Source organism: Amborella trichopoda, chromosome 5 (assembly GCF_054954075.1).
Source record: "Amborella trichopoda isolate Santa Cruz 75 chromosome 5, AtrichopodaSantaCruz75HAP2 v2.0, whole genome shotgun sequence".
Classification (NCBI taxonomy): domain Eukaryota; kingdom Viridiplantae; phylum Streptophyta; class Magnoliopsida; order Amborellales; family Amborellaceae; genus Amborella; species Amborella trichopoda.
Window position 1 is genome coordinate 44,712,863 of NC_142340.1, and position 16,383 is coordinate 44,729,245.

Here is a 16,383-nt window from a genome sequence, read left to right on the forward strand (position 1 = left end):
AAAATAGAAAGATATTGTACATCATCCCTAAACATATTTTAGAAGCATACTGTCTCTAAATAACAATACATGGTACTATTTCTCTCTCTTTAAACATATCATTTGAACCTAAATATTTTATTACTCTCTTAAAATCTCTCAAAATCTATAGATTTTCTCTGTCACCTTAAATATAGATCATTTGACTTTTAAAAAATAGAAAGATATTGTACATCATCCCTAAAAATAGTTTAGAATCATACTCTCTCTAAATAACAATACCTGGTACTATCTCTCTCTTTGAACTTAAATTTTTAACCGAAATATTTTATTACTCTCCTAAAATCTCCAAAAATCTTTTGATTTTCTTTTCACCTTAAATATAGATATCATTTGATTTTTGGAAAATAAAAAGATAGTGTACATCACTCCTAAACATATTTTAGAAGCATACTCTCTCTAAATAACAATACATGGTACTATCTCTCTCTTTAAACTTATTGTCTAAACCTAAATATTTTATTACTCTCCTAAATCTATCAAAATCTATAGATTTTCTTTGTCACCCTAAATTTAGATATCATTTGATTTTTGAAAAATAGAAAGATATTGTATATTTTAAAAGCATACTCTCTCTCAATAACAATACACAGCACCATCTCTCTCTCTTTAAACAAACAAATTAAAAACTACATGTGGAAGTGAGAGTAAGAGGTAATCTCAAAACCTTATTTAATGTAGAAAACCAATTGACATGAGTGGAGAAGTTGACAGCCTAAATAGCATGGAAGAAGTAATTTTTTTTGGATTGTTACTTGTAAGAATTGAACTTTGAATAATGCAAGATGTAGCATTGCTCGACATCAACTGCTAACCGCTCAAGCGCAAGCCCAATTCCTAAACACAGAAAACGTAATTGATAAGGCAAATTAAATCTTAGTACTAGATTTTTCTTTTATCCCAATTAGATATTAAAACTTACCCTTGCTTATGAGTCTCTCTCACACACATGCACACAAAATTGGTATGACAACTTACCACTGCTCATAAGGCTTAAGATCCATCTCTCACTGATGTGGCAATACATATAAGACTTACTCTCTCTCTCATGTGTGGGATCTGTAATCTTTCTTTGGGAATATTACATAAAGTGCGTCATACATTGGCTGGCATGTTTCCCATGTAAGGGGACTCATGGGGATCTCTTTCTCTCTCTTGGAGAAATTCAAGGGAAAATCTTGCTTTCTTTATGGGGTGCAGTTTGTATAGAACCAAGGTTCTATACAATCAAAGTAAATCCAACCTTCAAATAGTATCAAAAAATGTGGTTTTAATAGTGAAAATCTTTGTAATAGCTTTAAAATATATTATCTATAATAATAAAATTTAAAGCTTTAAAAATAGTGTAGATCGAGCAGATATATGAAAACTTAAAAATCTTGAAAATTGACGGTCCAAATATGCGTTACAAGATGCACTATTTTCAAAACTTGCAATCAATTGTTTTTCCCATGACCATGCATCATGATCTCGAGATGGTCAATTCGAGGATACGTGGGCATCACAACAACCTCTTCTAATTAAGTTTTTGTTGTGGCCTCTAATTTGATTGTTTAGAGCCTCGGCTCTATATAAAGTTTTCCCTTTCTTAGAATCACATAATATCGTGTTAATCCAAAAGGCATGCTTTTTCCCATTTAGGAAGACGCATGAGGAAGGCAGCCAGCATTAGTACTATTACCAGAATAGTAAATGACAACCTTATCCAAATAATGCATGCATCGGTCTAGGAACATAGCTTTCTCATTCTCTATAAAAATACATTTTACATGCATACAACACAAAGTGTCCCTACCCCTCACCTTCTAAACCATGGCTCTTGCAACCATGAAGTTTGCCCTCATGTATTCCATTGTTCTCTTTGCCATGGCCGCCATTTCTTTGGCTTCAAGTCTAGAATTCGATTCTGAACCTCAACCCATTGTAACTTTGGCCTCAGATGATCCTGAACCGCACCCCATCGTAGTAATTTATGCCCCACCGCCACCCGGGCTCGACTCTGTATCTTTGGCATTAGATGATCCTGAACCTCACCCCATCGTAGTAATTCCTTTCCCACCCCCACCAGGGCTCGACTTTGTATCTTTGGGCTCAGATGATCCTGAACCTCACCCCATCGTAGTAATTCGTTCCCCACCCCCAGTAGGGCTCGACTCTGTATCTTTGGGCTCAGATGATCCTGAACCTCACCCCATCGTAGTAATTCATTCCCCACCCCCACCAGGGCTCGACTCTGTATCTTTGAGCTCAGATGATCCTGAACCTCACCCCATCGTAGTAATTCGTTCTCCACCCCCACCCAGGCTCGACTCTGTATCTTTGGGCTCAGATGATCCTGAACCTCACCCTATTGTAGTAATTCGTTCCCCACCCCCACCAGGGCTCGACTCTATATCTTTGGGCTCAGATGATCCTGAACCTCACCCCATCGTAGTAATTTATGCCCCACCCTCGCCAGGGCTGGACTCTGTATCTTTGGGGGGCTCAGATGATCCTGAACCTCACCCCATCGTAGTAATTTATCCCCCACCCCCACCCGGGCTCAACTCTGTATCTTTGGGCTCAGATGATCCTGAACCTCATCCCATCGTAGTAATTCCTTTTCCACCCCCACCAGGGGTCGACTCTGTATCTTTGGGCTCAGATGATCCTGAACCTCACCCCATCGTAGTAATTCGTTCCCCACCCTCATCAGGGCTGGACTCTGTATCTTTGGGCTCAGATGATCCTGAACCTCACCCCATCATAGTAATTCGTTCTCCACCCCCACCAAGGCACAACTTTGTATCTTTAGGCTCAGATGATCCTGAACCTCACCCCATCGTAGTAATTCGTTCCCCACCCCCATCAGGGCTCGACTCTGTATCTTTGAGCTCAGATGATCCTGAACCTCACCCCATCATAGTAATTCGTTCCCCACCCCCACCAAGGCTCAACTCTGTATCTTTAGGCTCAGATGATCCTGAACCTCACCCCATCGTAGTAATTCGTTCCCCACCCCCACCAGGGCTCGACTCTGTATCTTTGAGCTCAGATGATCCTGAACCTCACCCCATCGTAGTAATTTATCCCCCACCCCCACCCAGGCTCGACTCTGTATCTTTGGGCTCAGATGATCCTGAGCCTCACCCCATCGTAGTAATTTGTTCCCCACCCCCATCAGGGCTTGACTCTGTATCTTTGGGCTCAGATGATCCTGAACCTTACCCCATCATAGTCAATGATGCCCCACCCCCACCAGGGCTCGACTCTGTATCTCTGGGCTCAGATGATCCTGAACCTCACCCCATCGTAGTAATTCCTTTCCCACCCCCACCAAGGCTCGACTCTGTATCTTTGGGCTCAGATGATTCTGAACCTTATCCCATAATAGTCAATGATGCCCCACCCCCACCAGGGCTCGACTCTGTATCTTTGGGCTCAGATGATCCAGAACCTCACCCCATCGTAGTAATTCATGCCCCACCCCCACCAGGGCTCGACTCTGTATCTTTGGGCTCAGATGATCCTGAACCTCACCCCATCGTAGTAATTCCTTTCCCACCCCCACCAGGGCTCGACTCTATATCTTTGGGCTCAGATGATCCTGAACCTCACCCCATCGTAGTAATTCGTTCCCCACCCCCACCAAGGTTCGACTCTATATCTTTGGGCTCAGATGATCCTGAACCTCACCCTATCATAGTAATTCGTTCCCCACCCCCACACGGGCTCGACTCTGTATCTCTGGCCTCAGATGATCCTGAACCTTACCCCATCGTAGTAATTCGTTCTCCACCCCCACCAGGGCTCGACTTTGTATCTTCGGCTTCGATTTTTGACTCTGTATCTGGCGATGCAAAGACACTTCCACTTCATCCCCCAACAGTTCCGGTCCCTCTTCCTTCAGCAGGACTTGAATCACTCTCAAACAATGCAAGGCCCATGTCAAGTGAGTTTCCGACTTTTGAGTACTCATTTTTTTAAGGAAAGTATACTATGTCCCTTTGTTTCTATGAGAGGTTTAGGGTGTGTTTGATTTCTAGAAGATGTTTTTGAAACCGCATCTTTCATGAAAGTGGATACCCCAAATTTCATGGTCCTCCATGTAACTGGTAGTATCCACATTTTAGCCTGAAATACAAGGCAAATGGATACCTCAGTATCCACCTTACTGTAAAACTTCCTCGTTATCAAACAGGGAAGTGCTATAGTACTGGATGACACGATTTCTAAATCCACATCTTCCAAAAATCAAACACGCCCTTAAAGTCATGAGAGTCATAACCGTCCATTTGAAATCGAGGGCTATCATGGGCAACGACCTTTATTACCTTGGATTTTATTGTGGGCAATACCTCATTACAGGTGGTCTGATGTCTCAATCCTTGGACCGCCCCTAAGGTGGTCAAATGCCACAACGTGGGTGGTCCGAGGATGGGGACCTCGGACTGTTAACTGGATTGAGCCTATGCAAGTAGTCTGAGATCTCTATCCTCGGACTACGTATAGCTTGGTGTAACACCACAATCTGGGTAGTCTTCAGATGGGGACCTTGGATTGGTCGCTAACTGTCCTAAACATAGGACAACCAAGAAATCTAAAAAGACAAGAAAAATCAAAACCAGTTTGGGGATAGTATCTTCAGACCGTGGGGGCATTTTGAAAAAAATTTAAAAAATCTACAGTAATCGACTGTCTTTGTAATTTTTTAGTCAATTCGCCCTTTTTGTGTGTGTGTACGTAATTGGCTCAAGTTTTTTTTCTAAATTTTTTGCTTAGTTAGTGGTGAACCCTCAAGTATCCGATTTTATATTTTAACACTATAAAAACTATTTTGTACCCAAAAGAATATGAGTACTATTTCATGAGAAATTGGCTGCCCATTAGGAAAAGTCTATTATGGAAAAGCAATAATGCAAAAAATGATGGACCGGTTGGCCTGGTCCGATCCAGTACAATCGGTCAGGTTTAGGTTGGGATAGGTTTGAATTAGACCTAACCTGACCCAATAAGTTCCACGATTGATCATGACCAAGACCCAACCCAGGTCGGATTGAAGTCAAGTGGACCTCAACATGACCTCCAGCTCCAATATTTAGGTCCAAGCCCGAACCTATGTTGGGTCTACCGGCAAGCTGACTGAACCCAATTTCCACCCCAAAATTTAGTCCATGCTTTAATTGATTCCCCAAAACTTGAAGCTTAAATCTCTCTCTCTACATGCAACCATTAATCTCTCTCTACATTAAACCATTAATCTCTCTCTCTGGCGTTCATGCACACCCAAATACTTTCTTCTTTTTTGAATGTTAACCAATGTCGAGAAAAGTCTTACATAGAAAAGCAATAATGCAAAAATTGGTGGACCCTCCAAGCGTTGGGGAGTTTGTTTGACCCTAGTACTTTCCTTGTAAGGCCGGCAATGGGCCGGTCGGCCCGGCCCCAGTACGCTCGGATCTAACCAGACCCAATAAGTTCCATGATTGACTAAGATCAAGACCCAACCCAGGTCAGATCGAAGTACTGTAGGCCTCGACATGACTTCGGTCCAATATTTAGGTCCAAACGTATATTTGGTCAAGCTGACTAAACCCAGTTTTTTTTAGTCCGTGCTTTAATTGATTCTGCAAGACTTGAGGCTTATCAGCATGCAACAATTAATCTCTCTTTCTATATGAAACCATTAATCTCTCTCTCCAGCGTTCACGCACACCCAAATACTTTTTCTTTTTTAATGTTAACCAATGTCCAAATGCATATCTTTTAATGCCAACCGTGTCTAAAACAGTTCTCTCTCTATGCATTGACGGAGCTTTCTCTCTCTATAAATTTTTAACAGCTTTCTCTCTCTACCAACTGCTCATACTCCCTAAACCTTCTAAGCTATGGCTCTTCCCACCATGAAGCTTGTCTTCATGTTCTCAATTCTTCTCATGAGGGCCTGTTCCTCCTCTTCCCTCACCACTGCCTGACTCTCTCTCTCTCTCTCTCTCTCTCTCTCTCTCTAGCAAAGCAAGGACCATGTTGTGTGAGTTCTAACTTTTGAGCACTCTTTTGAGGAAGTGTGTTATGCTGCTTGTTTTTTATAAAAAATGTATGGTCATGACGGTCATCACCGTCCATTTGAAACCAATAGCCAGGAGATTTTCTCTCCAATTATGTTCCAATGGTGATGGTCCTCGTGACCTTAGATTTCGTGCGGTCACTTTTTTTTTTTTTTTGGTAGTTCAACAGTAGGAATCGAACAGCATTGTTAACTCCGACCCCTAATCACTCAAAAGATTTATACATTATTGTTAGTTTGGGTATGAATTTTGAAGGAACAATACCCTGGAATTAGGCATGTATAAAAAGGTCATGAAGCCACAACTTAGGGATTGTGTACAATGGGACATGCACATAAAAGGTTAAGAGACACCCCAAGCCATCAAATGTAAAATCAGATGGCTGAGATGTGGAAAGTTTTTACGGAATTCAAGCTAACAATGTAGCCATATAATGTTCGATTTCACAACTGCATATCCGACTTTATTGTACCAAAATTAAATTTTATTATTTGTACATTTTCTCTTTCTTATTACCTTGTTAGAAATTAGTTAACTATTGGTCGGGCCCAGGCCTGGCCCAACATGAATAATCCCATGCCCAGGCCAACAAATTCAGCCGAGAAAATCATGCCTGGCTCTGCCCAACCTAGGTAGTTCTTGATAAAGACCCTACCAGGCCAAGGCCAAGGCCAGATCTAGCCCACACAAACACAGCCCATTGGCAGCCCCATTTGGAAACTTTGGGTTACAATACAAAACCTATCTTTTCACTGGATTGCTTGTTCCCTGCAAGGGTAGTCTCGGTGTTCTACTCGAGATGCTTAAATTGAACCACATGAAGAAACTAGACTCGCTCATTTGGGGTTATACATCTAGACTTGGTTTCTGTCCTAGTTGTTTTCGATAGGGTTGGTAGTGGGTCAGGACTGGGCCAGAGGGACCGGGCCCGACCTAAGCATAGACTGAGCTAAAGGGGCCCGACCATCTGGTTTGGGCCGCCAGGTCACCTGGTCCATTCCCAACCCTAATTCTAGGTTCATAAAACATAAATGGAAACAAATATGATAAGGGTTTGAAGTCCATTATCATTTGCCTCTAGCCTAGCCAATGGAGCCAAGGACATAAAAACACCCCCCCACATGTTCTGTTTGTGTTATCAAGATCAAACCTTACTGGTTGGTCCAGCCACTTGCTTCTATGATTGGAAACTCAAGACTATCCAATTTAAAGTAGAGTAATGTTTGGCTATATACTAATCAAAATTAATATTTGTTTAGTTTTTGCAATTTTGTCCAACTGTTTTGTTTTTGTTTTTTTTTTTTTTTTTAGACAAACTAAACAATTTTTAGTTATAATGGCTAAGTTTTTATTTTTAACTCTTAAAATAGTCAATCCAACAAATTCCATTGGCGGTCGGTCAAACCAATTTTGACTAGACCAGCCTATAATCCATTCAATGGACAATAGTCATAATACAATTCAAATAGCACTTGATTTGGATTCCAAGCCCATAACAAAGGCCAATTTGGTATTAAAAAAACAAACTGAAGTTCAAAAAATCATCAACTAAACTAATTATCAAAGGTAAATACTTAGATCTAAATGAGATGATTTGACCTCTTAATGACATTTTGACTTACTTTTACCATTTTTAGAGCGTTTTTCTTTTTCTTTACACCCTCGCACAATGCCCCTAACCACTAGTGTTGCCAATGGGCTGGGCCACCCCCTGGCCCTAGCCAAACCACAGTCCCTAAATGGCTGGCCCAAGCCTGGCCCAGCCCTGATAAGTCTGAAGAGGCACAGGTCTAGGCTCAGTCCTAGCCCTAGCAGGGCCAACCCGACCCTGGCAAAATACAATAAATTAAAAGAAAAAAGAAGAAGTAAGAAAGAAAAGACAAGAAGAAAAACTGGTTGGGCCAACCGAACCAGGCTAGCCCTATTGCGGACCTGGTCCAAGCCGAGCCCTGTCCTGTCCTACACCCATGGTGGCCCAACCCCCAAGCCCTTTGCCCGCCCTAGTAACCACCGTGAACAATGGTATTTTGAGGTGTTTTGTAGTCTTTATAGCCTTATTCATTGTCCTAACCGTGTGAACTAAGTTATATTTACAATCACTTTTGCAGATTGCCGATGTTGCATAGTGCGGTTCAGAGGGGGGCCTACTTGCTACTGGTGTTGCGATTAATATGCTTCCATCGCACAAATAATATAGAAATAAAGTGGAGTTTTCTCCGCTGAAATCTATGTTGGGCTCATCTAGAGTTCTATTCTATTTGTATAGGTATTTGGCGTTTTTGAATGGGATATAAGTCGTTAATAGTAAGACTTTAAATGCTAGGCCCATAAAGATTGCTGTTTGTTATGGACAAAATATCCATCATATGTCGGTTCTGCTTGTTTGGTTGTAGCCACCTCTAATCACAAGTGTGAAACTTATAAAAAAATGTGTTTTACACCTATGCTTTTCTAAAGAGCTTCATCTGCCAGACCAAACAAGTCCCTAATGTTACAGAATCTCAGTCCATTTCTACCTACGCGGATGTGTGTATTGGGATATCTATTCTGCTTATCCGTAGTTAAGAACGTTAACACATCATTTATTTACATATAAGACCTAGTGAAACAATATTTTATTTTTAAAAAAATTTTATTTTTATTTTTTCATACTCTCTCTCTCCTCTCTCCTTCCAAAGCTCTCTCTGAGGACTAGGTAAAATACATGTTGGCCAAAGATTTGTGGCCATTATGGCTCAAGTCAATAGTTTGCAGGGATCATGTCCAAATTCTTGTAAGCGTCCCCCTTTAGTTCGAAATTCTTGTAAGAGTCCCCCCTTCAGTTCGAAAATGAACATCGAGAATGCCCAACTTGCGTGCTAACAACTGAAATTGATCCTTGCTGGCTTTGGTGAAAATGTCACCACGTCGATGAGTGGTTGGAATATGCGTGGTTTGAATTTTTCCTTGTTGAATTTACTCATGAATAATATGGCTGTCAAGTTCAATGTGTTTGGTCCTCTCGTGGTAAACTGGATTCATGGCAACATAAATTTCCGATTTATTATCACAGTATATTGTCATAGGTCCACCATGAGAAAATCCAAGATCTTTGAAGAGATATCTTAACCAAGTTAATTCATAATAAGCAGTGGCCATAGCACGATATTTAGCTTCAACTGAAAAATAGAAAAACAATGGGTTGCTTCTTGGTTTTCCAAGAAAAAGAGTTGCTGCCAAGAAAGATTCAATAACTAGCTCGGTCGGAGTCCCAATATGCAAAGATGTGTAAATCATTAATAGAATACATTGTCCAGAAGATCCTTTAAAGTATCAAATCACTCTAATGGCGGCGTCAAGATGTGGCTTTCTTGGTTCTGTCATTAACTGACTAAGAATATGCACTGAATAAAGGGGTCTGTGATAGAATTGTATTTCTCAGTATTTTGATCACAGGAAAAAGACCCCTATATTTATAAAATATTGGAAGCATTATACAACCTGTGTAATCATACAAACTTGAAAGAAAATATAAAATGAGATATCACAATCTGCATGACAGCTTGCATGATATCAAATAGAAAAGGAATTCAAATATACAAATAATATACACACACTCTCCTTCAAACTCGTGATGGTTGAAAGCAAACCATTGACAGTTTGGAAACAAGGTTGGAGAACCGATGAGCATTATGAGACTTTGTAAAGAAGTTAGCAAGCAGTGCATATAAGGAAAAGAAAGTGTCCTAACTGGATATTCTTTTCAAATAAAATGACAATCCACTTCAAAATCCTTGGTACGCTCATGGAACTCAGGGTTTTGAGCAATAAAATTTGCGCTTTTATTATCACCATATAAAGAAATCAAAGCGTATACTTTTAGACCCAAGTCAGCCAATAATCAACTAAGCCAAACAACCTCAGCTGTTGTTTGAGACATAGCATGATACTCAGCTTTAATAATAGAGTGAGCAATGCAATTGTCACCTCTTGCTCTTCAAAGAAAGAAGGGAGTCACCAAGAAAAATTAAAAAACCTGTAGTAGATTTCCAATCTGAAGTGGATCATGCAAAATAAGAGTCAGTGTAAGTACGAAGCTCAAGTAAGAAAGTCGAGGAGAACCATGTAGCATGATCGAGAGTATCCTAAATATAACAAATAGTACATAAGATAGCTGCCAGCTGAACAGAGTGAAGAGCACTAAAAATCGACTAATTAGATGAACAACATAAGCAATGTCTAGCCGAGAGATGGTCAAATAAATTAAATTTCCAACCACTTGTCGGCAAAATATAAGATCAAGAAGAAGCTCACCATCAGTAGAACGAAGTTTGACATTCAACTTAGTATGTGTGCCATCATCAGCTAAGAAAACAAATAAGAGAACTTTTAGGCCCAAAAAAACCTTAAGAATCCTAGATCTTTTATCTCAAAAAGCTGATGTAGTCGTTGCTTAATTCAATGAACTGTGTTTTCATCATCACCAAGTAGAGCAAGAGAATTGTACGTCATTTGGCTATGACTAATATGAACATGGCAAGGACATAATAGCTTTGTCAAAAACTTGCAGAAATAACAGCAGTACTAAATTTGTCAAACCAAGCACGTGGAGCTTGTTTAAGACCATCGAGTACATGTTATAAACGACAAACTTTATTATCAGGATTTAAAACCCCATGGTATAGCTTTATATAAACTTTCTCTGTAAGATCACCATTGAGAAATGCATTTTTGACATCAAGTTGATATAGATGTCACTAACGAATGGCAGTCAGAGAAATCAGGTTGCGAACTGTAGTCATGTAGACTACATGAGCAAAATTTTCAGCAAAATCAATTTCAAACTCTTGACTATAACTTCTAGTCATAAGGCGTGCCTTATAATGCTCAATGTTACCATCAGCTTTTATTTTGATCTTGTAAACCCACTAACAGCCAATGGCATTTTTGCTATTGGGACGAGCAACGACATCTCAAGCATGCATTCTATTGAGAGCAGCTAATTCTTCAGCCATGACATGTTTGTCATTCAGGCTTTTTTGTAGCTTCACTGTTGGTTTGTGGTGCAGAGGAAGAATGAAAAGAAGCAACAAAAGCCTGATACTATGGTAAGAAGGTTTCATAGTCAATGAAACATGCAGGTACAATAGAGACATGAGTACAGCTGTAGACGGAAGCCGTTTACATAAGAAAGATAGGTGCAAGTGCCTGAATTGGTTCATCATCAATAGGTGAGTATTCTACCATTGGACCATCTATAGGTGGTGATATTGGAGACACTAGAGAACAATTATAAAAAAAAGGAACAAGAAAAGAAGTAGAAGTAAGAATCAACAACATGTGGAGTTGAATAAAAAGAAATGTGCTTAGAAAATAGCATGTTTCGAGATATACGAAGTTTCTGAGTTTCAAGATCATAGCATCTATATCCCTTTTGGTTATCAGGATCACCCAAAAAATAATTCTTGAGTGCTTTGGCTAACAATTTCTCCATTTCAGATGTTGGCAATAGAAGAAAACATGTACAACTAAAGATAAGTAGAACAGATTAATCTAGGGTTTTACTAAATGATTTCTCGAATGTGAACATCCAAACAAAATAGAAAATGACATAATATTAATTAAATAAAATGATGTGTAAAAATCTTCAACCTAAAACATCTTTGGATCCAAGGCTGACAGGAAAAGTGCACGTGCAGTTTCTAGAATGTGACGGTTTTTGTGCTCCGAAATGCCATTATGCTTAGGCATATAAGGACACGACTTTTTATGTTGGATATTTTTATTAAAAAAAAACTTTTGAAATGTCCCACTAATATATTCCCCACTGAAATCATATCGTAAGGCTTTGATTTTGGCAGAAAACTGAGTTTCAATATATGAATAAAACTTGATAAAGATGTCATATAACTCACTACGATTTTTCCCAAAGAAAATCCATGTTTATCTAGTATGATCATCAATAGAAATGACATACTATTGTGACCCTTAGACAAAAGTGGAGTTTGTCCCCAACCATCAGTATTCACGATATCAAACATAGTTGTAGAAATAGAATAACCATGACTAAATGGAAATTCATGCATTTTAGAGAGTATATAAGATTCACACTCTTTAACAGTATACAAAGTTTTAGAACGTATAAAATCACAAGAAAACACAAATTGTAAACGATAATTGCCAAACTCTAATGCCATAAAGGTCATGTATAAACTGCTGCAGCACAAGCTGAGGTTTTAGTAGGAATCTTCAAATGATGATGTTTCAGAAAGTAGAGGTCACGAGCTTTATGCCTAGTCCCAATTATCTTCCCTGACTGCTGACCCTACATATAACATCCGACAGGAGAGAAAACCACATTACAATTGGATCGATTAATTTGGCCAACAGAGAGTAGATTCATAATGATGGATGAAACATGCTAGACAACATAAACATTTAATTTACAAGAGCGATCAAAGGTGTAGTAATAAGCTTATAAACTTTCATAGTGGCTCCATCAGTAGCAAAGTTTAAAAAAATAGATCGGTGACCTGGATTGGCCACTCAAAGAACTGTTTCGAATCGGTGGATCGACGATCTGGATTAGCAGGTTTTGGCTTAAAAAATATATATAAAAAAATTTAGTTTTTTATATTTCTGAAAGAAATAGTGACAATTACATTATGGTTTTTTATTATTGTGTCAAAAATATGCAAATACTGAAAACCTGGTTTATGTTGAGTGTTTATTGTACTAAATTCATATATAATCAAAATAAATTTTAAATTTTAAATTTTAAAATTTAAAATGACAATAAAATAAATATCTCTAACTCAATTTATTTATGTTATTATTATATTTGACTTGAAGAGTTTTATTTTTAAAATATATTTTTAAAATAAGGTGTATGGAACAATTTAATGGAAGAGGTTGTTAGTAGAGAGAGAGAGATGAAACAACTTAGGAGTTTCATTAATTACTTCAGTTGGTTATGCTTTAATTATTTTTTTCATATTTTATTATATTTTTGTATTTTTATTTGCTTTAATACCTTTTTTACCGCCCAGGACTTGCTCGGCTAGGCTGTTTAAGCCGGCTGGTTTACCGATTAAGCCAGTTGAATCGCTTCTGGCCCCATGTCTAGTTAACCATTCCGGTTCGATTTTTTCTTACACTGATCGAGACTGCCCATTTTTTAAATTTGGAAAAATTTTATATAGAGCCTAGGCTCTAAACCAGTGGTTTAAAAAATGGATTGGTGCCCCGGATTGGGCACCTCAAAAACCCATCTAGATCAGCAAATCGGGGATCCGGATCAGGAATCGACCGAAACGGTCCGATTAGGCTTTAAAAATATCCAAAAAATATATGAAAATTCATTATAAATATTATTTTTTAAAAATCCAATAAGAAATATGGGTATTACAATATTAACTTTCATTTTTAATCAATTTACGAATAATTAAGATGTTCTTTCCCTGTATGAACTTATGTTAACCATTAAATTTGCATCACATAAAACAAAAAACATAGAATTACAATGGATAAAGTATATAATCATACATATACTACAATAAATAATGGATTAAATCGATGAAAAATTGCCACTAAAATCTTGAATTGGCGGAAAACCCTAATCCACTAAAAACAAAAAAAAAACCAAATTATTACAACCTAACTAACTATAATCCAAAATTATTACAACCTATCTAACTATAATATTATATATTGCAACGAAAATTGTTGGTTTATATTTTATTACATAAATAATAACAAATTTAAAATATTTTATAATACCATTTAATTTGAAATGAATAATTGACAACTGTAAGAAAAATAATACATTACAAGATTTATAATGCAAATAAATAAATAAATAAAATATTTAATTATCAATATAGAAATTATTTGAATGCGCATCAATTTTTGAAATAACACTTCAAATTTTCGAAAATATAATTTTTTAGAATTCTAGAATAAATTTAATGGAAGAGATTCTTAGAGACAGAGAAATATTTCAAATGGAGCTAACTCCAAAACTCGTCCTCGGTTCAGATTGCAGGTTGCAACTCGCCTGCATGAAGCCGGAATCGCTAGTAATCACCAATCAGCCACACGGTGGTGAATTTGTTCCCGAGCCTTGTACACACCGCTCGTCACACTATGGGAGCTGGCCATACCAGAAGTCATTACCTTAACCGCAAGGAGGGGGATGCCGAAGGCAAGGCTAGTGGCTGGAGTGAAGTCGTAACAAGGTAGTCGTACTGGAAGGTGCAACTGGATGAATCATATCTTAAAATTAATATTCCTAAATTTATGTTAAAGCTTACCATATTATAAAAATAATAATTATAATTAGATCAGTTATTCCTAATTTGTATTAAAAAATATTTTTTGTATTAAGAAATATCTTTTTTTTTTTTTACAATAAATATTTTTTGTATTTTTTTTTTTACTATAAAATATGATATTTGTAGTATTACCTTCTTTTTTTTTTTACAAGAAAAAAAAAAAGGATGTTATATTACCTTTTTCTTTGTCTTTGCTTGTTTTATTACTTTTTATTTTTTTCATGATATTGTTTTCTGGGTAATGATTATATGAGACCCTCTCACACCCATGTGTGTAGGACCTCCAATGATCACCATTAAATTTGGTACAGATATATAGAAAAGTCAAGTCCCACACTCATGTGTAAGGATCACTGAGATCTATGCCAAATTTAATAACTTCCCTAAATATCTGTGCCAAATTTAATAGTGATCCTTTCAGGTCCTACACACATGGATGTGGGAGGGTCATTACTCTTATTTTCTTCATTTTAGTTTTTTGGTACGAACTAGGATTAGATATTGGGACATCACGCATAGAAACATTGCTGCTAACTACCACAGACCTTCGCACGTTGCTAAAGAGTTTTCTACAATAATTACCTATATTGAATGAATTTTCAACATAATATCGCTCAGCGCAAGTCCCATATCGAAGAATTGGAAAAAGCTTTCATGGTATAAATACATTTACAAAAGCCCTAACGTTGGCGCGATAGAGAGAAAAGGTACACCTGTGGTAATATTTTGAACAAAATGTTCTCAGTTAAGGACTCGCCCTTTGACGTCATTAAGCGGCGGAAATCGCCATTTATGACGTAATCGGAGCGATTCACGATTCAAAATTGCCGACTCTCTTCTAGGATAGGGCGATTCCTAATTTTACAAAAGAATCAACACGAAAATCGCCATTTATAGCTGTCCTGATTTTACAGAAGAATCGATATGGAAATCGCCATTTAGATGACCGATTCCCTTTACAGAAGAATCGACACGGGGTGACCGATTCCCGCCGATTTTTAAAACCCTGATGGAAATGATAAGATTTGCAATATTACTTACCCAAATGGAAAGTATTTGCAAAATTAACAATAATAAAATCTCCATAACAAGAATTTGCAATATTAACAATAAAAAAAAGGATTTGCAATATTAACAATATTACCCAAAAAGAAAGTATTTGCACTATTAACAATAAAAAAGGCGATAAGATTTACAATAAAAAGTTTCCATAACAAGAATTGCAGTTCCTCAGAGTGCAGTTCCTAAATCAGTTTAGTGATGCATGGGGAGAAAATGAATCCAAACCACTTTATTTAGGAAGAAAGAAATAGGAAATAAAATTAATCCTTGCCCATGTATTTAGCAAGTATGAGAAGAGAAGATCAACCGGGTTTCATTATAAATACATATGGTGGTGGACTCTTAGTCTATGTAGAATTCTTCAGTGCATCTTACTCCTTAGAGAACCATGAAATCCTTTTTGAGCTTGTCATGCCTTGTCCTCCTTGCTTTGGTGGTCACCTCTGAGGCCATGAAGGGCCAAGTTCCCCCTTCTGGCCCTTCAACAGGTACTTCTTCACCATTTCCTCCTCCTCGTTATCCCACAAAGACACCATCCTTACACTCTGTGCCCTCAACTCTGGCTAATCATTCACCTAATGTGAGTTTTCGCATTGCCCATTGTTTTTTTTGAAAAAGGCAGGAAAAAAATCACGTAGTTTTCATAAAAATGTTTAAAACCCACTTTTTTCATAATACGATTTAAATCAGGCCAAAAAATCGTACCTTTTTTTTACCCATAATTTTTTTCGAAGGATTTTTTTTTTTTTTTTTTCTATTTTGTGTATTGCAACCATTGCTACTTTCACATTTTTGAAAAAAAAAATATTATTTCAAAAAAAAACTTAAAATTGAAATTTTTATCGTCATTGTGTTCTTCAAAGCCACAGTGTTGCAGAGTGAAGATATGAATTTTTTTTCCCTGTTTTTTAAACTTAAACAAA

At 37.6% G+C, this 16,383-nt stretch overlaps 1 protein-coding gene across 1 annotated transcript; it reads left to right on the forward strand.

The window, feature by feature from the left end:
• Window positions 1-1,827: 1,827 nt before the first annotated feature.
• Window positions 1,828-8,528, forward strand: LOC148782142 (uncharacterized). Its single transcript, XM_088868246.1, has 2 exons — window positions 1,828-3,970; window positions 8,195-8,528. The coding sequence occupies exons 1-2, from the start codon at window positions 1,852-1,854 to the stop codon at window positions 8,254-8,256; spliced, it is 2,181 nt and encodes a 726-aa protein (XP_088724372.1). The 5' UTR covers window positions 1,828-1,851; the 3' UTR covers window positions 8,257-8,528.
• The last annotated feature ends 7,855 nt before the right edge of the window (window positions 8,529-16,383 follow it).